At 43.9% G+C, this 24,669-nt stretch overlaps 1 protein-coding gene across 2 annotated transcripts in view; it reads left to right on the forward strand.

Annotated features, from left to right (window-relative positions):
* The window catches only part of LARGE1 (LARGE xylosyl- and glucuronyltransferase 1), a 245,859-nt gene extending 222,252 nt beyond the window's left edge, over nucleotides 1-23,607 (forward strand). For both annotated transcript variants that reach the window (XM_018560110.1, XM_018560111.1), the window contains exons 9-14: nucleotides 7,729-7,884; nucleotides 13,250-13,413; nucleotides 15,744-16,022; nucleotides 18,338-18,484; nucleotides 21,911-22,106; nucleotides 22,695-23,607. In XM_018560110.1, the coding sequence (XP_018415612.1) occupies nucleotides 7,729-7,884; nucleotides 13,250-13,413; nucleotides 15,744-16,022; nucleotides 18,338-18,484; nucleotides 21,911-22,106; nucleotides 22,695-22,892 (1,140 nt within the window). In that variant the 3' untranslated portion in view covers nucleotides 22,893-23,607. The remainder of the gene's footprint in view (nucleotides 1-7,728; nucleotides 7,885-13,249; nucleotides 13,414-15,743; nucleotides 16,023-18,337; nucleotides 18,485-21,910; nucleotides 22,107-22,694) is intronic.
* Nucleotides 23,608-24,669: the final 1,062 nt, after the last annotated feature.

The raw sequence follows: 24,669 nt of genomic DNA on the forward strand, positions 1-24,669 counted from the left end.
GGAGAGAGTCTTCTACCCTGTGTAGGCTCCAAAATAATGACTTGGAGCCAGGCCCGTCCCTACCTTTTTCACTCCCTGAGGCAGCCAGGAGATGGGGCCCGAGCTGTCAGCTGGGCGGGAGGTGACTGAAGGCAGTGGGCGGCTGAGCTGTCAGCTGGGCGGGAGGTGACTGAAGGCAGTGGGCGGCTGAGCTGTCAGCTGGGTGGACAAGCTATCAGAGGGGGACAGGAGGGTTAGTCACCCATGCCTCCGCCCCCCAGCGCACCTGATGCCCATAATAAAGGCCTGAAAAAAGAAAATGAATGCAGCCACCACATCTAAGAACAGGTAAGCTGTAATATATTCCAATTTTGTTCTTGAGTTTAGATACACTTTAAGTGAACCTGTTGGTTTGCTTTGCATGGAATCACACAAATCATATTTCTTTAGCTTTGTGGAGAAGGTTTAGACCAGGGTAGGCAAACATCAGCCCTCCATCATGCATCGGCCTCTAAAAGTCATGCCTGTGGAGGTCAGCATCTGGCAATGACCAAGTGGATTCATAGTGTCACCACAGCTCAAGAGCCAAAGATTGCCTACCCCTGGTTTAGTTACTCTGTCAGGGCCTCTGTCTGTGTTCCCATTGGGTTGAATGACCTTCTCTTCTGTCCTGGTGATGGTCATAGTTGACACTGAAACAGTAGGCTAGGAAACCTTATCCAATAGGGACACAATGACAGCTGTCAAAGGACTGACCAGGGATACCTATGCAGTTCAGGAGTTTTGAGTTAATTTTGACTGTCTTGATCCTCATGCTCAGTCCAGGCCACTGACTCATAAGATATTGACAGCCAACCTCCTGGTTTTCTTACAAAGAGATCAACAATAGACGCAGTGCTTGAAGTCAGGCGTGCTCTCCAAGATCAACAATAGACCGCAGTGCTTGAAGTCAGTCGTGCTCTCCAAGATCGACATTAGGCCGCAGTGCTTGAAGTCAGGCGTGCTCTCCACTAAGCCGCCACGCTGCAAATTTTGTCACCTGGTGATGTAGCATATTACATACATTGTGTCCTATAAATGTTTAATGTGCACAAAAGCACTTTCCAGAACATAATTGCCTTCTGACCACATAGAAGTTATTGAAGAAACCTGGGCGTCCTGAAAGTGGAATTGTTTCTGTGTAATGAGTGCGTATCAATCCGCGGAGAAGTCCCGCCGCTTTGACACAATTCAAACTTGAAAAACAAAAGCCCCGTAACAAAAAACCCCCCAACTTTATAAACATTACTCACCTTGGTAATCGTGGCACATTACATAGTTAATGAACCCAAAACCTTGTTTTCTGGGTTCAGTTCCCCGTTAACAAGTGCTGAGACGTTCATTGTCACCATCGCGTCAAACAGAGAGCGTTCAATGACACATCAGAGACGCCGCTTTTTCAGCACTAAGAAGGCAGTTTAATTGCTTTGCTAATTTCTGCCTAAAAGCCTCAAGTAATTACAAGAAGCGGGCTGAACAGATCCGGAAAAAAAAGAACACACAAGTACATCACAAACCGTTTTCCCGATCGTGCCAGCTGCCGGGCGATTCTGGCACAGTCCACCAACCTCGCGGTATTCACTCGGCAAGAATAGAAGTGGTAGGCATTGTTCTATGGCCTTCTGTGCGAGTCTAGCTAAAGGAAAACTCAATTTTCATGAAAATTCATAGAGGAGGTAATTACTACGCATGCCAATTTGTAAATGAAAATGGATAATAACACATATAAAAAAAAGCCCTTTATTGCAATTCTATATTCATTTAGTCATGAAAGGCATTTTGAAATGCTGCTAGTAGAACTGCCTGAAGCACAGAAGAGCCCTTTGTACAAACAGAAGGTATCTGCTCTTCTCGCTTTGATCACAATCCCAAAATTGAAGTGTATGTAAACCTAATCGCTAAAATCTAATGTGAGCTTTGACATTTCAGGAGTTGTGCTCAATATTTTTAAATCTGCAGCTTTCATTATAATAATACCCGGTGATCCTGCCATGAAGGCCCTTGTTTAGGTATTTCCAGTCATAGAGTGACAGCGGTTTGTCCCTACAGCATAGTGCACTGAAGCGCCACACTCCGCTTAATAGTCTAGACCTGCCTTTGTCAACCAGGGTGCCTTTTGTATTCCTCAGTGGTGCCTCAAAATTTTCACATCGTCATGTCAAGAAGAGTGCTTCTGATGTGAAGGGTGGGGCTCCTGATGTGAAAAGGGGGGACTCTAATGTGAAGAGGGCTCCTAGTATGAGTGGCTTCGAAGAAGGCGGGCTCTTGATGTAAATGGGAACTCTGGTGTGAAGCAGAATGTGAACCCCACATTTAATTTTGTGTTTTTGCTTGGGGTCCCCCCTTAAAAACCATACCTGGCGCCTTTTCTTGGCTAAGGGTCTGGTAAGGATTTTGGAGGGACAACACATCATTTTTTGTATTTACAGTTTTTAGACTGGGGTGCCCCCGATATTTTGCATACTTTTATCTCTGTGTTGAGCATCCGGGCCTGCACACCTGCTGTGCCCATTATGACGGGTTCCCACCAGCCCTGTGCCCTGTGCTGAGTTCCTGGGTCTGCACACTTGCTGTGCCCATTATGCAGGACTCCCATCATCCCTTTGTTGAGCTTCCGGCCCTGCACACCTGCTGTGCCCATTATGACGGGTTCCCACCAGCCCTGTGCTGAGTTCCCTGGGTCTGCACACTTGCTGTGCCCATTATGCAGGACTCCCATCATCCCTGTGTTGAGTTCCTAGCTCTGAACACTTGCTGTGTCCATTATGAGGGTTTCCCATCATCCCATTGCTGAGTTCCTGGGTCTGCACACCTCCTGTGTTTAATATGAGTGGCTGCCACCACACCTGTGCTGAATTCCTGAGTCTGCACACCTGCTGTGCCCATTATGAAGGGTTGCTGGGAACACCCAAAACTCCCAGGTGGACATGAAGAGAGCCATGAATTATGGCCGGATGCTATCACTGTTGGAGTGTCCAAGGTATATAAGAAGCCAGGGGATGGACTTGGCTGGTTGGCTTTAGATACACTTTCATACTTGAACTCCAGCATTGGGTGTTCTGGTATAAATTTTGAAGACTTGCTGGTATCTTGTTTATCACGAACTGTACACCGTGTTCTTTGAAGAAAGTGATAATGGCTGATGTACAAGGTAGAGGAACACTTGTTAAATAGAATCTTGTATCTTGTCAACAAGTCTCTCAGTATTTTTTTTAAAGTAAAACAGAAAATTTCTCTGTACAGAAATAACGGAGGTCTCAGGAAACAAGCTACCAAATAAGTCAGAATTTGTGAAACTCAGCCGCGCTATTCCCGGAAGACATTTTTTTTTCTTTCCGGTCGAACGTTTGACCGACCATCAGCTTGTACTAATTACAAGCCATCAATACAGGTTGACAAGAGCTGACTGATCAAATAACCACGTTCCGTCAAACTCCTCTGGCTCCCAGCCACGAAGAGGTTAAATGAATTTAATTTTCTTGGTCAAACAGCCCAAATCTCTCCGATTTCAGTCTTGCAGCTTGAGGTTGACAGCTCTGTATAATAGTGACTTACAGATAAATGAGGGAGATTTGAAGGTTAGTTGCATTTTTTCATGATTCGGGGAAAGCGAACCATACGGGGATCGCTTCTGCCATCTAGAGGCCCGGCGTAATATACCAGGGACTTTTTTTTTCATGGCAGCTTGAATTATTTTTATCATTATTACAGATATTTGTACGGCGCCGACAATTTACGCAGCGCTTTACATAGTGAACATTCACATCAGTCCCTGCCCTCAAGGAGCTCACAATCTAAGGTCCCTACCTATCTGCATACATACAGGGACAATTTTGGAGAGGAGCCAATTAACCTTCCAGCTTGTCTTTGGCGTGTGGGAGGACACTGGAGTACCCGAGGAAACCTACACAAATGTGAAAGCTCACAAATCTGTTTTATGGTGGATTTTTTTTTCTTTAAAAATAACAAATAAAGGTGAATTCTATCTTCTTTCTGGGTTCTAAGCGCCTTGATTTAAAAGGTCCCCACGGAATTGACTGGAATGGGACCTACAGAGTGATGCATTGGAAAAAACACAGTTTGGTGGACTTTTATCTTTAATGCTTCACAAGCAGGGTTGTCTCTATTTGCCACCTGAGGCAATCTGCTCTCGTTATTAGGGCGGGGGGGGGGTGTCTAGGGTGCTGGCAGGGAATGGCCACTGGGGGTGTTCGGTTGTTGTAGTTCTGAGTTGCTTTGGGGGGCTGTGCCCAGCGTCCCACCCGGCTCACTGAAGTCACTGGTTGCCAGTTACTCGGCAGGTCAAACGGCAGAACGTTCCATTTAGCTCCTGGTAACTGGTGATGTCAGTGAGCTGGGCGGGAAGCCACACAGAGCGTCACAGGTCCTAGGACACTGTGGCTGCCCCCCAGGGAGATGCCGTCTGAGGCAACTGCCTCATTATAGGGGCGGCACTGATCACAATGGATAAGAATGTTTTGGTTTCAGCATTACTAGGGCCTTGTTCACACAAGGGCTTCAGCTTGTGTAAGAGCAGTGTGTACAGCAAGCTTTGGCAACAAATTTGTAAAGCACTCAAACAACTTTAAACAACTAGATGGAGCCTTTAAAGTGACCCTGTCACTAACTTCAAAACTGAAGGTAAAAGCACAGAAATTCTTATTTGCAGTATTAATCATTTACATAATTTTATTTTATTGCAATGCGTCTTTGAACTTGCTAGAAAAGTTGAGTTCTCCCTCCTTGCACATTATAGCCTTCTCCTCTTCTGGGGGTGTTCCTTTACTGTCTACGCTGATCCAGCTCCTCCACCCCTCACCTATTTACATAACCTATTATTAAGCACCTGGGGGGAGGAGAAATGGAGGGGAATACTATAGAGCAGAACTTCTGGCCCTCCAGCTGTGGTGAAACTACAAATCCCATTAGGCATTGCAAGACTCTGACAGCCACAGACATGACTTCCAGTGTCAGATACATAAAGTTCAGCTACCCCTGCTATAGGTTGTCAGTTGAGTCCGCTGGGCCTGCTGGCATCACATCCAAGATGGCGGCGCCCTGCATCAATCTCAGGACAGGCAGGAGGTTGACTGCAGAGGGAGCAGTGCTGGTCCTGGAGAGCCTGTAGATCACGACTCTGCTGTCTGAGCACGCTGCTCTGCCGTATCATTATTTTAATGGTGGCGGAATACCTTTCCAAAGTCCTGCATTGGAATCCGTCCCAGGTGCTCCCTTCGCAGGCCTCAGTAATTGATCACAAGAAAAGCAGCTCCGTCTCTCTCCCCCTTGCCAGAATGTCATTGCATCCCATAAAATTCTGTGTAGCAGGACCATTTGGCTCATCCAGATGAATCTTGCTGTCATTCATCCTTTACCAGAGTTAGCAGAGGTGGATGGCAGTATGAACAGGTTAACAAGTCAAATGTACAAAATCTTGCTTGTTTAATGACATTACAGCTGTATTCTGCTTAAGGAGAAGTTATTCCGTGGTATGCAGGAAGTGGAGCTCCTTGACTACCGATGTAGTCACATTATAAGACAAGTTGTCACCTTATGTGACTACACCTGTTCCTAATTATTCTACACCCTGTCTTTTTCTCTCCATTAAAGCAAAACTCAACGGCTTCACTTTAGAAAATGTATCACATAGTATCTTGGGTTATCTAGAAATACTTTATTATATAATTTCAATATTTAGGCATTTAAATTACTCATGAAAGACATTTCTTGTGCTCTTTTAATTATACCGTTTTATGTGCTGTTACTGCCACTTTTAACTTTTAATTGGATTTGTAGCACTTTATATGCGGTAGAATATACATAAACACTATGGAGTGCATTTATAAACAAAATTGCAGAGCCATTCGTCCTACGAATGTAATTAATTCATAAGATTAGAGTGAATCAGGATATTACCATATTATGGCCACTAGATGGCGCTGCATATCATAGACAATAGGTATTTATTTCCTCTGATCCTTGTCTCCATCTAGTGGCCATAATATGGTATTTTTCTGATTCACTCTAATCTTATGAATGAATTACATCTGGCCACAAGAAGAAATTATGCTATATAATATAATATTCATTTTTTCCCCCCATTTGCACAGATCGACTGTACATGCAGTTATGCTGGGTGATTCGCTCTGTGAATTTTAATAAATACAAATCTATAACTTTATAACACTGTTAAAATGGTGCAGACTGTTACTGCAGATCAAAGGATTTTTCTGTGATATAATCCTAACTCCAGCTGCAGCACAAACCTACACAAAAAAGAAACACATAGTTATATATAAACCGCAGGAAAAAAAGCTTATTTGAAATCTGCTGGGTAACAAATAGGTGTAATAAGGTGTATATCACCTTCGGAAATGCTTGCTTGACTTATACTTTTATTCATGCTGGCTTTTGTTATACCTTCCCACACACAAGCCACACTGGCAGTGCGGCATACCACCAGCTAAAGAGGACTATAAATCCCAGCAATCCTTTATACAGCAATGCAGAATGCCACCAGTGATAGAGGACTAAAAACCCCAGCAATACATTATATAGCAATGCAGAATAATATGAAGCTACATACTGTGTTGCCTACCAGGGCTGTGCGGCATCTCAGGAGACTCTGCAGGGTCTGACCAGGGTTGTGCAGGGTCTCACCAGGGCTGTACCGAGGTCTCAGGAGGCTGTGCAGGGTCTGACTAGACTGTACAGGGTCTCACCAGGGCTGTGTGCAGTCTCAGCAGGGCTGTATGCAGTCTCACCAGGGCTGTGCGGTCTCACCAGTGCTGTGCAGTGTAACCAGGGCTGTGCGGTTTCTCCAGGACTGCATGTGGTCTCTGTGTGCTGTGTGGTCTCACCAGAGCTGTACGGTCTCCCCAGGGCTCTATCCGGGTCTCCCCAGGGCTGTGTGGTCTCACCAGAGCTGTACGGTCTCCCCAGGGCTCTATCCGGGTCTCCCCAGGGCTGCATGTGGCGTCTCACCAGAGCTGCGTGCGGGTCTCGCCTGAAGAGCATAGAAATAAAAAAATACTTATCTCCTATGCTCCTCAGCTCCATCTAGCAGCCATAATACATTTGAAAATACATTCGACTTATAAAGAAAATATAACAAGGACATTTATTTTGTGCACCCATTCACACAGAACAAACAATCGCAGAGGTTTGCAGAGCCATGAGTGGCCCTAAATGGACGCCTTAGCATTCTGTGAATGGACAGAATAGGAGAATAGAGGCGGGCAGTGTGGGTTGTTTCCAGGAGAGCCATAGCTCTTCTATCACGCTGGAAATATATCGTAAAAGTTATACTTCCCAGCATGAATAAAAGTGTAAATTGTAAAGACCAGCCAGCAATCCAGGGGGTGGCATACGCCCTATTACACTAAACTGCTTGTTACCCCGAAGATTTCTGGATTTCTACTTTATAGTGTATGTCTGTGAAAGTCTGTCTCAATGCAAACATTAGATTCATAAATAAGTTATCAATAGCAATGACATCATTATTTGTGGACTAAGAGGTCCATAGCTGGACTGCTTGCCCTGAAGGTTAAATTCTAATTCTGGGCAGGGATAGAACAAATACAATTGTTTCCTAGTAGCAGAGGAACATGTTCAGAGATGGTCTAACTTATGCTGCACCCCTGTGGATGTTCACCTAGGGAGAAGAAGTATAATGTCAGTAAATCTTCAGTTTTTATTTTACTGTCACAGGTAATCCACTGGAACTCTCCGAAAAAGCTCCGGGTGAAAAACAAACATGTGGAGTTCTTCCGCAACCTCTACCTGACCTTCCTGGAGTATGACGGGAACCTCCTGCGGAGGGAGCTCTTTGGCTGCCCTAGTGAAGCCGACATCAACAGTGAAAATGTAAGTAGAAACTTAGACTGAAAGCGTATTTAAAGCCTAAACATTTGTTTTATCATTTTGGATGAATTAGGAAATGGTTACATCTCCTGTCGGAGGTTATTTTGCCCATTGAGGAGATTTCCCTTCACTTCCTGCTCTGTAGACACAACAGGAATTAAGAGGAAATCTCCATAATGAAGGAAATCCCCTCTTAGAGAGTTGTCACTGCAACAAGTGTTCCCATTAGAAGATTCCCTTGTTACTGTTCTGATGACAACTTTTTGGATTTTCCCTTACTTGAATATAGAAAGTGTAAATCTCCCTAATGGGGACACAGACAGCAATCAAAAACCTGTCAGGGTTTCAACTCCTCTCCACTCCATCCCAAACTCCACTTTAATACTTTGAGTCACAAACCCAGAACTAGAATGCAAGGACTTTAGAACCTTTAAAGGAGAACTATGAGGTGAGTGATATTCACTGACCTTCATAGTTCGAGCCGACGTGTGACAATGAAACTGTCACACGACGGCTCTATGGATCCGGAAGTGAGTGAACACATACCAGCGCTCGCTCACTTTCCGATCATCTCCCTGCACTGTAAGTCACCGCTCCCCACAGGGATTCTCCCATCTCCGGTCCTCCGGCGCTGACTGGAGAAACGGACGGGGAGGGGACGGGCACAGCTGGCTCTGCCTCTAGATAGGCAAAATCTGCTGTCAGTCTGCCAGCTGGGTGGATCTCAACAGTATTGTCGGGATCCATCCCGGCTGTGGCTCTCCCAGTATATAGCTTGCTATATACTTAGCTTTGGGTCACGGGAGGATAGTATATGTTAGTATACGGTTAGTATATGTCCTACCGTGACCCTAAAGAGAACTATGGGATAAAAAGGTTACCCCATAGTTCCCTTTTAAAGCTGGCCATGTACGATACGAATTTCAGCCGGTTCTCGATGATCAACTGATCGAAGGAGCCGGGACCCTTTAATCTTCTCGGAACATGTTGGCTTTCTATGAATGCAAATGAAATCTGGACTTCATACAATCTAAACTTGGTGCTTTCCTCCTTGAACCCGGCAATAAAAAACAGATCGTATCCAAAGCTAAAGGCAAAGTTTTGTCGGTCTTAGCGTTTTTTTGTCACAGGCCATTTACTGACCATGCCACTGGCAGCGCCATTCTAAGGGTGGAAATTCCCGAGTATCCGTCTTAATGATATTCCTCGGCTGTAACAATTTAATTAAGCAGCACTTGTAGCTGATCACATTTGTCTCTCGGGTTGCCCTGGACATGCTGTGAATTTCCTGTTACTGGCCGGCCCCGCCGAGGCTATCAGACAAATCGCTGCCTTAACAAATGCACCTTCTGACCAGCTGCAACGTCTGAAATTTTATTACACAAAGTCAGAGCCGAGGCTGTACGATGCCATCTGCTCGCCGTGCCCTGTGGCCCCCTGGCGTCTCAGCAACATGGCAAGAATGCATATTCATGACAGGGTGATTTTATACTCTGCTTCCTGTCGCTCTATGCAGCAGACGGGGCACCGCACACAACGCACAGCTGATCAAAAGCCATTCAGCCTACATTAACCCGTCCATGAACGGTGACACATTAGCTAGTGTTGCTAAAAACTGAGGAAATAGCTGCTTGTGATCAATTTTTATATTAACTTCCCATAATCCCCTGTACACCAGTCAGGCCGATGGGCGATGACAGCCAATCAGGCTTTATTGTGTGCACAGTGCTAAAGACCTAACATATTGCATGTACTGGGAGCTTAAATGGGATATACATAGGCAACACAGAAGAACAGATTGAAAGTGAAAAGGGTGGCGTTGAGGTTGTTACACAGGATGTTGGCTGTTAACAGCGGTGATACTCTCTAGTCCAGTTGTGTGAATCCCATTACAGGCTGAACAAAGTGCAGCTCCAACTCTCTCGGCTCGGCTTCCCTGATCTTCCTGTCTAGTACAAAATCACAAGGGACAAGTCTTCAGCAGCCATCTATCTGCTAGTTTGGAGGAGGGGGGAGGAAGAAGAGGGCAGAGTCTTGACTTTCCATGCCTGTGTGTTTGTGGAGACACACACAGCTTACTAACACACACACACACACACACACACACAAGGGTGGTGCCATAGGACCCTGTATAAAAAATAAAACCTTTTTATATGAAAGGTGAGAATCCCTGTCAAGTTTGTATTACTACTATAGTCATTACACATAGAAACCCGCACTAGTGAGCTGACACCAAACAAGGGGGAAAATCTGAACACCAACAAAACATTCTTTTGTATAATAATTCTTCTTGTTTCTATATATAACAATACAGACACATAAACATGTAAACATCCTATTAAAAGACTCTCCCAGGGAGAAATCCAATCAAAAACAGAAGAGAAAGATATTCATAACTTCTTCCTAAGGGCCCGTTCACACCAGTTGCAGTGCGTTCCGGCCCGATTCTGGCCAGAATGCACTGCCTTGCATTGCGGCCGGCTCACTTTTAAGTGGGGCAGGAGGGGGGCGCGGTGGCCATTGAAGTGAATGGCACCCTCCAGCCGCAATGCGATGGCCCGCACGGGATCGCAAGACACATTGGTGCGATCATAAAGCTGCAAGCACTATTTTGATCGCACCGGACTGCAGGCACAATGTGCCTTGCGATCCCATGCGGGCAATCGCATTGCGACCGGAGGGCGTGGCTACGGTGCCATTCACTTCAATGGCCCGCCACTCCTCCTCCGGCGCTACAAAAAAGTGAGACGGCCGCAATGCAGTTCGTTCCGGTCAGAAGCCGCCATGAATTCCCCTTTCCATTGGTATTAAAACCAATTCCACCATTCTCAACTAAAAAAAAAGCAAGGAAGGGAAACGACAACACAATCCCTCCCAACCCTAAACCACACACAAAAAAACCCCAAACAAGACGAACTGGAAAGAAAAGAGAAGGGGAAAAAAAAAAGAAATTTCACAGTCTCTTGTCCTCCTTCCCTCACTCCTCTCCCCTCCTCCAATGGCCATGCAAAGGAGCCTCTGGAAATGATGCCGGTGATATCTGAGTTTGGTGCACACGATTTATATCCTTTGTGCTTATTGAGGAACGGATTTCAGTGACATTTTTGTGCCCGGAGTTCATCTTTAGAAATAACAGGTGTAGTGATTTCAGGCTTCTATAAATAGGCCCCTGTATGTGAGAGATGATTACTTTTCATGTGTTGCTTTCAGTGTGTGATGACAACCGATCGAGACGTTGCTCTGGGCTGACGCAGGGAAGTTCAGATGAGTTTAATTGCCGACTTATGCAACATAAAAAAAAAAAAAATGGCCTTATCCGAGTCTTCCTTGGTAATTATGCACAGAAGAAGAGCGATGGATATTTCTGGGTCCGAACAACCATGAATCCATTGCCTCTATGTGTTATTGCAGATTTAAGCAGATCTTTCTCCATGCATAAAACATCAAAGAAGAGAAATGTTTGGTTGGCGACAAGTTAAAAACTGTGATGACAATTTAAAGCTGAACTCAGAGGGGACAGCTGAAATACACAGTCCAGAGGCTGGCCATACACTTAGGGTCTTTATGTATGAAACTTCCACCCGCCATATGGTTGGGGGGATGTCATTCACACGGCACTAGCACCCCTAGATTGTGCCAATGAGTATAGGAATTCCTATACTCATCAGTGCCATCTAGGGGGCACTAGTTCCTTGCAAACGGTATCCGTCTGAGTCAGGGATAGCTAGACTGCAGCCCTCCAGCTGGGGAAACTACAAATACTATAATGCGTCTGCCTTAGTAGGCCATGCCTGTGGCTGTCAGAGACTTGCAATGCCTAATGGGACTTGTAGTTTCATCACAGCTGGAGGGCCGCAGTTTGGCTACCCCTGGTCTGAGTATACACCAGGCGGACGTTTTATACATGAAGCCCTTATGGGCTAAGTAAGAAAGAACTTTTGATGTTAGCATGGATAGGGAAATTACTCCCACTGAGCTATTGTATCTGTCCATATCAGAATACCGAAACAGTGACTGCCGAATTTTCAGACTGGCTCCTTCGACAAAAGTTGAATGAGAAAAATCAAATGTCGTTAAAGTGTGGGTCCTGATAGGGCCACACTGCTCAAATCCTGCAGACTCGGCTGACATTGGACCAGTATATGGCCAGGTTTACCAGCTAAATCTAAAATGATCACCAGAGATGCCTAAACCTCTGTTCAGAAATCTGGGAAAGGAGTTAACCGGTTACATGAGCAGAGGGACGAGGACATCTTTACAAAGGGAACAGAATGAAATGAGTTTTCTGTCTGCTCGAGGAAATCATGGCTGGCTCTGGGTGGAAATGGAAAGATTATTTTTAAATGAATTGCATTGAATTGCAAAAATGGCTTATGTAGCAGTAACGTATCTGTTTCAGTTTTTTCAGCATAGACGGGTTTTTTTAAAGTGTACCTGTCACTTCCCCTGGACACTTCAATTTCTGGTATGTAGGTTCCAAAACTATTCATGGCTTTCTGGTTTAGACCCAAGCTAGCCCACCCTTCCCTATTCAACCCTTCACTGTGATGGATGGCCGTGCTGGTCAGTAGGGAGGTGCGGAAGTGTCAAGCCAGCTTGAGGCTAAACTGGGAATTTTCAGAAGTTTGTCTATTTGAGTATGCCGTCCACACCTGGAGGCGTCTAAGTGGCAGACACGTCTGGGCTGTTCTAACCAGTTTAGCCTCGTTTTTTAAACTGTTATTTTTTACCTTTACTTCTGAAAAGGCTTATTGCAGGAAGCTGCTGTATAAGGAAAAGTGGAGAAGGAGTTCCATGCTGGATTACTACACAGATCAGGGAGAAATGCAAACAAGACACCAAGGAGCGTATTTATAAAACGTTCGCAGAGTGAACAGCTTTGTGACCATCCACATTTTAGAGTCACAGCTGATTATGACCACTAGATGGAGCCAAAGATCATAGGAATTTCCTGGGCTCCTCGGATCCATCCAGTGGCCATAATGCGCTGCAAATTAAACATTTAGATGTTTGCAAAGCTGTTCACTCTGCAAACATTTTATCAATACACCCTCAGGATTCAAAGAAGATGGTTCATGTTTTTGGACAATAATTGTTTAGCCTGAATTTCTGCTTTCAGGTAAGGCATCAGTTCTTGTCAACCAGAAAACCAGCATATTATAGGACACTATACACAGCCCAACCACTGCTATTGGGGCACTGCCTCAAGGGGACCAGGTATTGGGAAGTACAAGCCCCCCATAGGAGGTGATAATCAGATCTTCCAATGATAAGAAGCTTTCACTGCACCACATACAAAGATCTGACCGCTTTGTGGAACATGTTTGTGTGACGAATGATGATCATTTTCTCTTTTTTTTCTCTGCAGCTCCAGAAACAGCTGTCTGAGCTGGACGAGGACGACCTGTGCTATGAGTTCAGGCGAGAGAGATTCACAGTCCACCGCACTCACCTTTACTTTCTGCACTACGAATACGAGCCAGCGCCAGACGACACAGATGTCACACTGGTGGCCCAGCTCTCCATGGACAGGTCAGTATCAGTATCTAAATGCATCAGTGTCTAGAAGTAGTAGTAACTTCAGACTTATCAACTTACCAACTGGCACATTTGGAAGAATGTAATAAATTAAAAGTGGCTCTATTTGTTATGCTTGGGACTAAAAAAAAGTAATATATAAAATATATTGTGAGCTAGTAGGGAGAGCTGTAGACTCTTTTTCACATTTTCAAGGCCCTTAACTTTCTGTAAAGCCTGTTGTAACATAACTCAATAGCCCAATCTGAAAGTGAATGACCCTAATGACACTTTATCAGACATCTCCAACCAACATTTCATTCAGATAAACCACAGCCTCAAAGCGTGCAGCATCTGCTGTGATGTCTCTGCAGCTAACCCACAGTGCTCTGGGAATCCTTTATCATGTGTTAAACTCTTTTTCGTTAAACAAAGTTTGCATATTGATAGCAAAAAGAGCAGATGTAAAAGAAGAGTTTAAAAACATAAAGCTATATTAAAATCACAGAACTAGATCAGACATAGCACTAACTATCTTAATCTTCATAGTTTACCTTCACGTTCCGGTACCAGCAGCTGTGCAGGGTTCCCTAATATGACTGTGCAGTCCAGTAGGCAGTTAGGCAGTAGCAGAAACATACAAGCACAAAGAGTGCCTTCACTAATGCAATAATCCTTTATTATAGGGATAATATAAGATATAAAATTACATAGTTACATAGTATTTGAGGTTGAATAAAGACATTAGTCCATCAAGTCCAACCTATTAGGATCTCATTCTAGGAGTACCTGTACCCCTGTATATTGCCTGTACCCCTGTATATTGCCTGTACCCCTGTATATTACCTGTACCCCTGTATATTGCCTGTACCCCTGTATATTACGGTCCCTTAAGAAATCGTCCAAAAGTTTCTTGAACAATTCCACATTCTTTGCTGAAATCACCGCCTGTGGCAGTGAGTTCCAGACCCTAACTGATCTTACTGTGAAGAACATATGATAATATAAGAGCAGAACACGTCCAGCCTCTGCATGTGTGTCCAACCATACCGGAGGGTTTGTCAGCCGGTGCTGTTTGAGATTTGATGCCTGCATCTACAAGCACTTCATGGGCTAGTGCTTTTTCAAGGCTTCTTGCTTACTTGTCATTGTGAGTACACCCGCTCTTCTATTATCCCTAAAATAAAGGATTATTGCACCAGGGAAGGCGCTCTTTGGGCTTGTATGTTTCTGTAGATTATCAGTGAAGTCCTCTGACTGACGCTGAAGTGCCGCAACCTGGTGGATGTATTTGATGTTGATGTCTGACTACTAATCTTTGGCACTGGTGGAATTTGTGAATCTATTTAGTTAGGCAGTAATAGTTCCCCAACGCCGTGCATTCTGTTGCAGTCAGTACCAGACCTGGTCAGACACGCCCCCACTCTTCATCTGCAATGCAAATCTGTATGAGGAGACTTGTCCTGAAGGGTGTGGCTGATACTCAGCTCTGCCGCCACAGAGCACTGAAGGGGATGAGCAGAAGGAAGCATTTTCACATATTTTAGGGCATTCCCAAGCAAAAATGAGTCATAAATCCTAACAATTGGAATGTAAAACTTCCATTATGCAATAATAAACTTTAAAAAAAAACAGCTAAATTAAAAATTGACCCTAAACCACTAAAATTCACTATAGGGCCTCTATGTGACCACTGCTTCTGTTCTAGCTGAGCTGCTCGAAACCAGAAAAAAACTTTCTGCTTTCATGATGTAATACATTCTTACTTTATTCTACTTGTTGTAAACTGTGCTGTCAGTCACAATGATTTCTTGAAGGGGTGGACATACAAAGAATTTTTAATAGAGTCAGTTCCTAGACTACCGTCCCATTGTAAGGCAGAGAAGTCAAAAGTCAAATGTTTATTAGTTATTGTTCCTGCTTGTAATTAATCCAGATGTCTGATTTAAAGTATATGTAAACCCTAACAATGAACTTCTCTTATTTGCTCCCTCCCACTCAAATACAGCTATCAGGAAGTGTGTTAGGACTCTAGAACACCTCCCTTCTATGTAATGAAAAGAGGAGGGGGATGTGTTCTATAGTACTAGCACACTTCCTGTTCTAGGGTAACAACGCTGTTCCTCTAAAGAAACAGTATGTAAGCATTGTCACCCTAGGACACCTAGGACACGAAGTGTGTTAGTGGCAGGCTGACCACGTGGAAATAAAAGGAACAAGCTAAAAACGAATGCAGCCACCACATATAACGTCCAGTAAGCTGCTATATATACCATTTTGTTGTTGAGTTTAGACACTTTAACTGCTCCATATACTTTGGCTCATTGTGTTATCTGTCTTTGCAGACTCCAAATGTTGGAAGCCATCTGCAAGCACTGGGAGGGCCCAATCAGCCTGGCTCTGTACCTCTCGGATGCAGAGGCTCAGCAGTTCCTCCGCTACGCACAGGGCTCTGAGGTGCTGCTCAACCGGCGAAATGTGGGCTACCATATTGTGTACAAAGAAGGGCAGTTCTATCCGGTCAACCTCCTGCGGAACGTAGCAATGAAACACGTCAGCACTCCGTACATGTTCCTGTCAGACATAGACTTTCTACCGATGTATGGACTCTACGAGAGCATCAGGTAATGCAGGCTAAGTGCACTGATGACCAGTGAGTTAGCACTCAATAGCCAGCAGGGGATGAAGTGTCTGTGTGTGCAAATCTTCCCTTCATTTTGGGTGTTCTCTTTATATTCGTTCTGCAGCACATCCTTTAGCTCTCCCGATAGCAATCCTCCTATTTTACCATAAAAGACTGTGAACACTCTTCTTCATGTAGATTAAAGAGACCCTGTCACTTTGCCCTTTTACCATGTATGAAGCCCATACCCATGACCACGTAATTCTAACATCAGGCCCAGCTGCCACAGTGTCGGCTGGTGTTGGAGCTTAGAGATAGCATTGAAGGTCGCCCCTATGTCATGTCACAGTGATGATTGGCTGTTAGGTCCATGAACTGCATCAAAGCAGGAGATCACATGCCCCTCCATTTCATGTTGGGTAGGTTGGTATAAGATGGTCTGGGGTGGGCTTTGTGCGTACACAGTCACATTGCACTGAATGGTCAGGGTGACAGGATCTTTTTAAGAAAAACATTAGCTAATCTAAAGTCAGCTCCCCTTCTGCAATGATCACATGTCCCAGCTCCTATGTCCCCATACATGTGGACAGCACTGAAAGAAATGCAGAGTAGCCTCTGCTCTAGTTGCAGTTTGGGCTATACACCTACTACAGCCCTCTGCCAAGGTTGTAGTTCTAAGTATGGACCTTAAATAACCCTCTGCCCTAGTTGCAGTTTTGGATATGGACCGCTTACAGCCCTCTGTCCAGATTGCAGTTCTAGCTATGGAACTCATAAAGCCCTCTGTCCAAGTTGCAGTTCTGGGTATGGATCTCAAACAGCCCTCTGCCCTATTTGCATTTGTAGGTGTGGAAATCATTCAGCCCTCAGCCTTGGATGCAGTTCTAGGTGTTGAGCTCATACAGCCCTCGGCAATGGTTGCAGTTCCAAGTATGGATCGCATAATGTTTAATGCTTGAAGTTCTAGGTACAGCCCGCTGTTCCGAGGGCAAGCGACAGAGCTGTCAGTGGCTGCAGCAGTACGATATGGAAGACCCAGTTTATTACTTGCATTTCACCTCCTTCTTATGAAGTCAAAGAAAGAGCCATAATGTAATGTAGCCTGCCAGTGGATGATTTGACACTTTGTAGGCAGAACAAAATGAGTGTAATAAGGTATTAGCAAAGGATTACTCTGGAAATTGATGTTTTCCAATAATTTGTCTGTAAACACATATTGAAATCAGAGTTAGAACAGACAAAACACATCCTCAGAATATCGTCTCGGGCCAGTCCTACGCGATTCAGCACAGTGTGTCTTTGATCTTAAGCCCTTTGGGAAAATACAATTATATAACCATGTGTCTAGTGCAAGTAAACTGTATGTCGATATTGTACATTCCCTTAGCACAGAGCGCCCACTTGTGGCAGAGACCTGAACTGCACGTCTCTGGTGAATCACAGTTTATTTTTAGTCGTTTCTTCATAGTTTGTACAGTAAAGATGACGGCACATTTTCAGTAAGATCGATCAGTTTTGCCATATATTTAATATTTTGAGCAAAAATAAAGTCAGGAATATTTTGTGCGTGGGGTAAGGGGGGTATGTAAACTAAAAAAAGTACTAGGTACTAACCTCTAGTAGAGCCATTGAAGGACTTGCTTTTTGACTTGTTGATCCCACCAAAAAAAGGACTTCCTGTCCTAGGATGGTAACAGTAACAATGTGCATACATCTGCAGGAGCAATATTGTTATCCTTTGATGTGCGGATTGCTAAATTGCTGTGCAGTGGCACGTGCTTGTATATCAGATTATTACATAGCCTCCAGCTTCTGTACTGCCCACTATTATGATATTACAGATGGCATAGACCTGGAGGGCCAGGCACAAACCATGGATTTTCTGGGCAAATATAATTCGTTAAAAATAAACAGTGATGCCCATTCTTTTAGCATAGAGAGGTTAGTTGATTTATTAGATCACCTCCTGCCCAAGTCCTGCTTTGAACATTATATTTGGGAGATCCAACCGAGTTTGTAACCAGATGTATGATTTGAAGGTCAAAAAGAAACATAAATCGTGATCTTAGGTCAGAGGAAAGGGCCATATCTGATGTATCCAATGGCCTGAGTGTTTTTCTTTTGCTGCTTGATTGCTGTCAGGATTTGTCATTAAGGATGATAGAACCACAAAGAGCTACATGGTGTCAGAGAGGGATCTGATCCCTCTAGTATCTAAAGAGCAGTGAAATATTTTTTTTAATCAGAGTTGGGTTGTAGCTTGCGTGAAAGATTATTGTGCTGCATATTAATTCCTCTCTTCAACTGTCATTGCAGGAAATCCATTGTGCAACTAGATATGGCGAACACCAAGAAAGCTTTGATCATCCCAGCCTTCGAGACTCTTCGCTACCGGCTGTCCTTCCCCAAGTCTAAAGCAGAACTGTTGTCCATGCTGGATATGGGGACTCTATTCACCTTCAGGTTAATATATGGCTTTAAAAAGGTTCTCCAAAAAACAGATACTTAAGTTCTACTTAGTCTGAAAGAGGGATATACAGGTCTCACTTCTTTGGCTTTAAGGGAGGCCTAAAGGTTATGCCAGGTCTAAACCTTTTTATAAAATCAATCTTCCCAAGACAGAGTGGTTGTTAGCGGAGGTACTGCTGTAGATCGCATAGAACTGAACAAGATTCTATGGCAAAACTTCCTCCTAACAAGCAGTCCATATCAGCGTGGCTGTATACTCATCCGTTTGTGCTTCTGTGAAAGTAATTGAGCTCAGAAACATTTAATTAAATATTCCTTTTACAACTGTTTTTGTAGCTAGTTAGGTGCCTACTTGTTCCTTTATTATTAGATTTATTTGCTGTTTTTATATATCCATTTCTCTCTCATGGCCATAACAGAAATGTCACCCTCTGATTACCCAGTTTTCTTGTTTTTTCTTTTTACAATATATCAGGCAAGCGTGCTATCATCATTTACACTATATTTGTACCTGACTATTACACCTATATGAGCTTGTTGGGCATCTCATGCCAAAACCCTAGGCATTATTATGGAGTTCAGACAAAATCTGGGACCATTTAGGAGGTCAGGTACTAATGTTGGATGAGCAGATCTGACTTGCAAGTGGTGTTCCAATACAACCCAAAGAGGTTCAGTAGGGTTGAGGTCAGGGCTGTGTACAGGTCACATCTCTTGCCTTGAGGAAGGGACCCTGCGCGGCCCCGAAACGTCGGCTCTTGTTTGATCTTTTGTGACACTATCGTCCAATAAAAAGGACTTATTCATTTTAAATATTTGGAGTGCTGGTGACCTATTCTTCTAATAGGGCTGTGTACAGGACACTCAAGTTCCTCCACACCAAACATGTCAAACTATATCTTTAGATGGCGTTTTGTGCACCTGAACTCAATAACTTGGAGGGGTGTTGACATGCTTTTGGCATTTGGTTTAAAAGGCATTCCAACCATAACTTATATGTTAGTGTATGGTAGGTTCTCAAGAGTTTAAAGCACCTGACAGTCTCTTTTATCTCTTGGGTACTCTGTTAATGAGATCTCTGAAATACGTTCCCGGGTTTGCACACCTGCTGTGCCCATTATAAGGTGCATTATAAGGTTTTATGTATTTCCTGTTTTGGAGAATGTTGTTGAGTTGGAGTTTGGAACACACAAGGTGGGTTTGAACAGCCAAAACTCCCAGGTGGACAGAAACAGTCAGATATTATGGCAAAGAGACTTCGCTATTGGAGTATTCCAGGCATATAAGAACCCTCTAGGCTTAATGTCACTTTTGGGTGGACTGACCCTTTTAATATTAGTGTTTCTGAGAGAAATAAGAAGCCACAATGTAACCAGACGTAAGCAGCAACTCCATACAACTGAAGTATCAGATAACTGAGTGACACCTTCACTATGGTCCTGTAGGTGGGCAGGGATACAAACTGCTGCTGGAAAGTAATAGATCTGAAGCCTTTAAGATATAATTCATCAACAGGACTGAACCTACTGCTGCCAATCAGAATTAAAATATAATTTCTGGGTGGAGGTGGTCTTTAACCCTGTCTTTTTTTTTTTCTTTATACAAAGTGGCGCAAAGCTAAGTAAGGCCAAAAACCCAACCCACACTGTCACACTGATTAGGAAACTTGCACAGATTACCAAGACTTGAGCTGCGTCTTTGAGTGACAGCACAAAAATATGTTGGCCCTAGGAAAATATCTGGGACTTAACATATTTGCAGCAGATGCTGTCATTTATTCCTGGCTCTGCATAAACGTTTCTCAGGCTTCTCTTCCAAAGCATCTTCTCTTTCTCAGGCTACAGCCCAGAAGGCACAAACTGTTATGTTGTATGTCAGACATCCCGATCCCTCCTGATGTTATTGGGTCGAAGTGTGTCCACTGGCTGCCTCCATAGCACAGGCTACAGCTGGCAAGCCTGGCACTGGGTGTAATTAGCAGAGGTCTGTACAGGGCACAGAGGGAAGAGGTGACAGAGTTACAATTTACCTCCCCAGACCTTGATGTAGAGCCAGGATCTTAGCACAGCTCAGCAAGATGCTGCTGTCAAAGTCTAATACAAATTGAAGCTTAGCTGCTTCCCTCCAACATCTGGCAAAAGTCATAGAGAATATTACAGGAGAAAATAGCAGGGGGTGCATGCCTTCTATTTTTATTTTTATGCTGGAAGAAAATAAAGTGATTGAATTCTGCAAAAACAAAAGGTTAGCCTTCCCAAAACTATTATGTCATGTTTGGGTAGGTGTGGTCATGTTCAGTCAATTGGTGATTACTTATGAATCTTAGGGACTTTGTTGGAGAAATATACTCTATATAGCCAAAAGTTTGTGGTCACCCCTCCAATTTATTGAGTTAAGGCCTTTCCAGTGAAGGGTACCATTAGTGCTACAGCACACAAAGACATTTTTGACAAGTATAATCATCCAACCTTGTTGCAACAGTTTTGGGAAGGCCTTTTTCTGTTCCAGCATGACGGTGCCCCTGTGCAGAAAGCCAACTCCATAAAGACATGGTTTGATGACTTTGGTGTGAAGGAACACAAGTGGTCTGCCCTGACCTCAACCCCACTGAATGCCCTCAATCCAGGTTTTTGTATCCAACATCAGTATCTGATCTCAAAAAAAGCTCTTTTGGCTGAAGGGGCACAAATTCCCACAAATGCTCTCCAAAATCTTGTGAAAAGCCTTCGCAGAAGAGTGGAGGCTGATTTAGCCATGAAAGGTGTTCATCTCTGTATTAATGTCCATGGTTTTGGAATGGAATTTCCAACAAGCTCATATCCACAATCATATGGCAATATAGCATATATCCCAGATCTTTGACTCTGCCACATCACCACCATGGTTCATACAAACCGCATGTATGGTAGAAAGTTACAATCTAGCTACACATATACCCTTTAGTCGTTCTATTGTTTTAAGTCCAGCATATTTCTTAAAGCCATCCCAGCATTGCATGAGTTAAATACTTGCTTGGCTAGGGGATAAAGGAATAAATTAAAAAAACGTACCTTATTTCTCGCTCCTGTAGGCTTCCACCTCTTTATGTCACCAGTCCCCCAAAGCCGCTTCACTTTACTGCCCAGCCGGTCATAGCCCCCTGACGTCATCATGTACAAAGGAAGACCAGCAGTCCTGAATTGTATGTGAAGATGCCAAAGGCCCGCCCACATCCTGCGGTGGCTCATGCCATGAGAGCAGTGGCTGCCATGATTGAGAAATAAGATAAGCAGTTGTACTTATCCCTGCCGCCTAGCCAAATGATCATTTAACCCATGCAGTGCCAGGGTAACCACGCTGCATGGGTAAATGTAACAGCAGTTAAAGTGGGGCTTTAAACCCTTAGTCCTAATGTTACAAAATATGGCCTCTCTCCCACAGGTACCATGTCTGGACAAAAGGCCACGCCCCCACCAACTTTGCCAAATGGCGGACTGCAACAACGCCTTACCGGGTGGAATGGGAAGCAGATTTTGAACCATATGTAGTCGTCAGGAGGAACTGCCCAGAGTATGACCGAAGATTTGTTGGGTTTGGGTGGAACAAAGTGGCTCATATTATGGAACTGGATGCACAGGTAACAACAAACATCTTTTCATGGTTTTTGGGGGAGTCTGACGTATATTACTTGTATCACTTAAAAGGAATGCATAGTGGTTTTCGAGCACGAAAAAGTATATATACACAACGTAAGGTCCCTATCCCATATGCATACATACTAGGGCCAATTAAGACAACAACCAGTTAACTTACCAGCATGTCTTTGGAGTATGGGAGGAAACCAAAGTACTCGGAGGAAACCCACACAAGCATAAGAACATATAAACTCCATGCAGATAGTGTCTTGGCCAAACTGAAGACCCCAATGCTGCAAAGCAGAAGTGCTAACCACTGAGCCACTGTGCTGCCCTTACTAAGTGTCAATCACAGACAGAGATTCTGAAAATAAACTGATAATGCTCCTCAAGTATTCACAATAGCCGTGTTTATAAATGAATGCATTATTTTATGAACTCATAACTGCATTAAGGTTTTTTTTTATCTATGTCTGAAGTTTAACTTTAATTATTTGTCATCCCCCCAAATGTAAAGCTCTGTTGACTCTGAAAACAATTTATAATAATCCTCACAAGCTCTTCTTTATACTAATCTTTCCCTCCTATAGGAATATGAATTTACAGTGCTACCCAATGCCTACATGATCCACATGCCACACGCTCCAAGCTTTGACATCACAAAGTTCCGCTCCAACAAGCAATATAGAATCTGTTTGAAGACTCTGAAGGAAGAGTTTCAGCAGGACATGTCCCGTCATTACGGCTTCACGGCACTCAAATACCTCACCGCTGAGAACAACAGCTAATGAGACCGGGGGAAGAAGGGATTATCTGTGCCTGATGTCTGCAATGAAGAACTGGAGGGCATTACATCGGCCATGTTGGCTGGAGGTTGCCATTTTTATTTGAGACCCTGGATTGTTTATTTAGGGTTTCAAGAACCTTTAGGTTCTGTCCCTTCTATCCCAGGTGAGATCATTGAAATGGAGCTTAGGCAGCTGCGAATCACGGTGGAGCGACAATCTGGGGCATGCGGCGTTTGCATTGCACTGGATTTAGAGATTGAGGCTTATGTTTTATCAGTCTTCTAAGAAGGAACCTAGCCTTGTCTCTCTTATTGTAAGAGTCACTCGTGGGGCATCTTACTTAACCTTCCACAGGTCAGAGGCATCGCATGGGGGGAGGATTAGAACCACTTGCTCAGACTTGGCTTCGGGAGACTTGCAACAAACGCAGAAGGGACAGATGACAGATTTGGCCCGAAGAATCACTAGGCATCTTATGCCAGTACTGCCCTGTCCCTCAAAAATGTGGCCAAGATCTCAGTTTCCATCAAATTGCCATAACAGCAGCTGATCTCGGAGAGAAAATGAATTGTTTCTCATTTTCGTGCAGGGCCAAACCAGACTGTGTTGGAGAGCAATTCAGTGCTAAAGCTCAGGCAGCAAGTGTTCTGCTGGCCTGCAGGTGGCAAAACCTGAAGGACTACTTGTGTTTCTTATGCTTCACGCAAAAGACAAATAAACATATACATAATAGCAGTGTTCACCTTGTAAAGATCCAAAGGGCATTTCTTTCTATTTTTGTATTGTATTCACCCCCTGTATAAAAGAATTAAAGACATGCCTTGTTATATATACACTAGCTGTTCAACAAACTCAACGTTGACATTAAGAGTTGACGCATGACCGCAGTGGCCCGACCCTCAGACGTTAGCTGTCGGTGGGATCCCTCTGAAAGTGAACATGGTGCAGTGATTACAAAATACTGGATGTCTCCAAAAGCTGACATCTCTGGTATCGTCTTGGGAAGCGACGGAGGGCTAGCTTCGCCCGCGAGATATAAAACAAATGTTTTGTTTGCGGTGTAAAAAGCTGGCTTCTCCTTGACCTGCTGCCAGCTCTCTGCTTTTCTCTAATTAGAGATGGGACTGCGAGCAGGCCGGCGGTCATAGAACAGTGATGAGGCTGGACATGTGAGGCCATCTCCAGCTATACTGTGACATGTTCACTTTCTGTGTGTGAAATTGTAACCCCTTCCCGTCCAGACAGCCCAGAGTAACATTACTATGCAATGTTTTCCTGGAAATACAAGATTTGTTAGGAGCAGTTCTCGTTAGGCTAAGTTAGATAGTAAAGAAAGTAATGATTGACGTAAAGAACGGTTATCTGTGGAGCCCCCCAAAAAAAGTAAAAACGTAAACAATATCTTGAACGCTGTAATGACTACTAGAGGTTACATCCCCCCAAGAGATAATCAATCACCTTTTCATTTGTGAAGCTGGGAGGCTTAACCTTTTACCACTGTTTTCTTAAAAAAAATACTTTTCAGTATTATTTGTCATGTTTACAAAGGGAACGTTAAGTCTAATGCACTAGTCAAGCCGAAGGTCTTCTTGTTGAAAGATAGAAGGAGTGTGTGCTTGGAGGCAAGAAAACGCACCATGTCCTCTTCTCACCCGTTTGCAGCAATAGGAATAAATTGCGATGATTGTTTCCATTTAGTTTAGATTCTTAATTACCTATGATGATATATGGTTTGACGGTGCTGTGAGGTTCAAAGAGACAAAAAGTAAATAGAATG

This window comes from Nanorana parkeri, unplaced genomic scaffold, assembly GCF_000935625.1.
Source record: "Nanorana parkeri isolate BGI_ZX_2015 unplaced genomic scaffold, ASM93562v1 scaffold432, whole genome shotgun sequence".
Lineage (NCBI taxonomy): Eukaryota > Metazoa > Chordata > Amphibia > Anura > Dicroglossidae > Nanorana > Nanorana parkeri.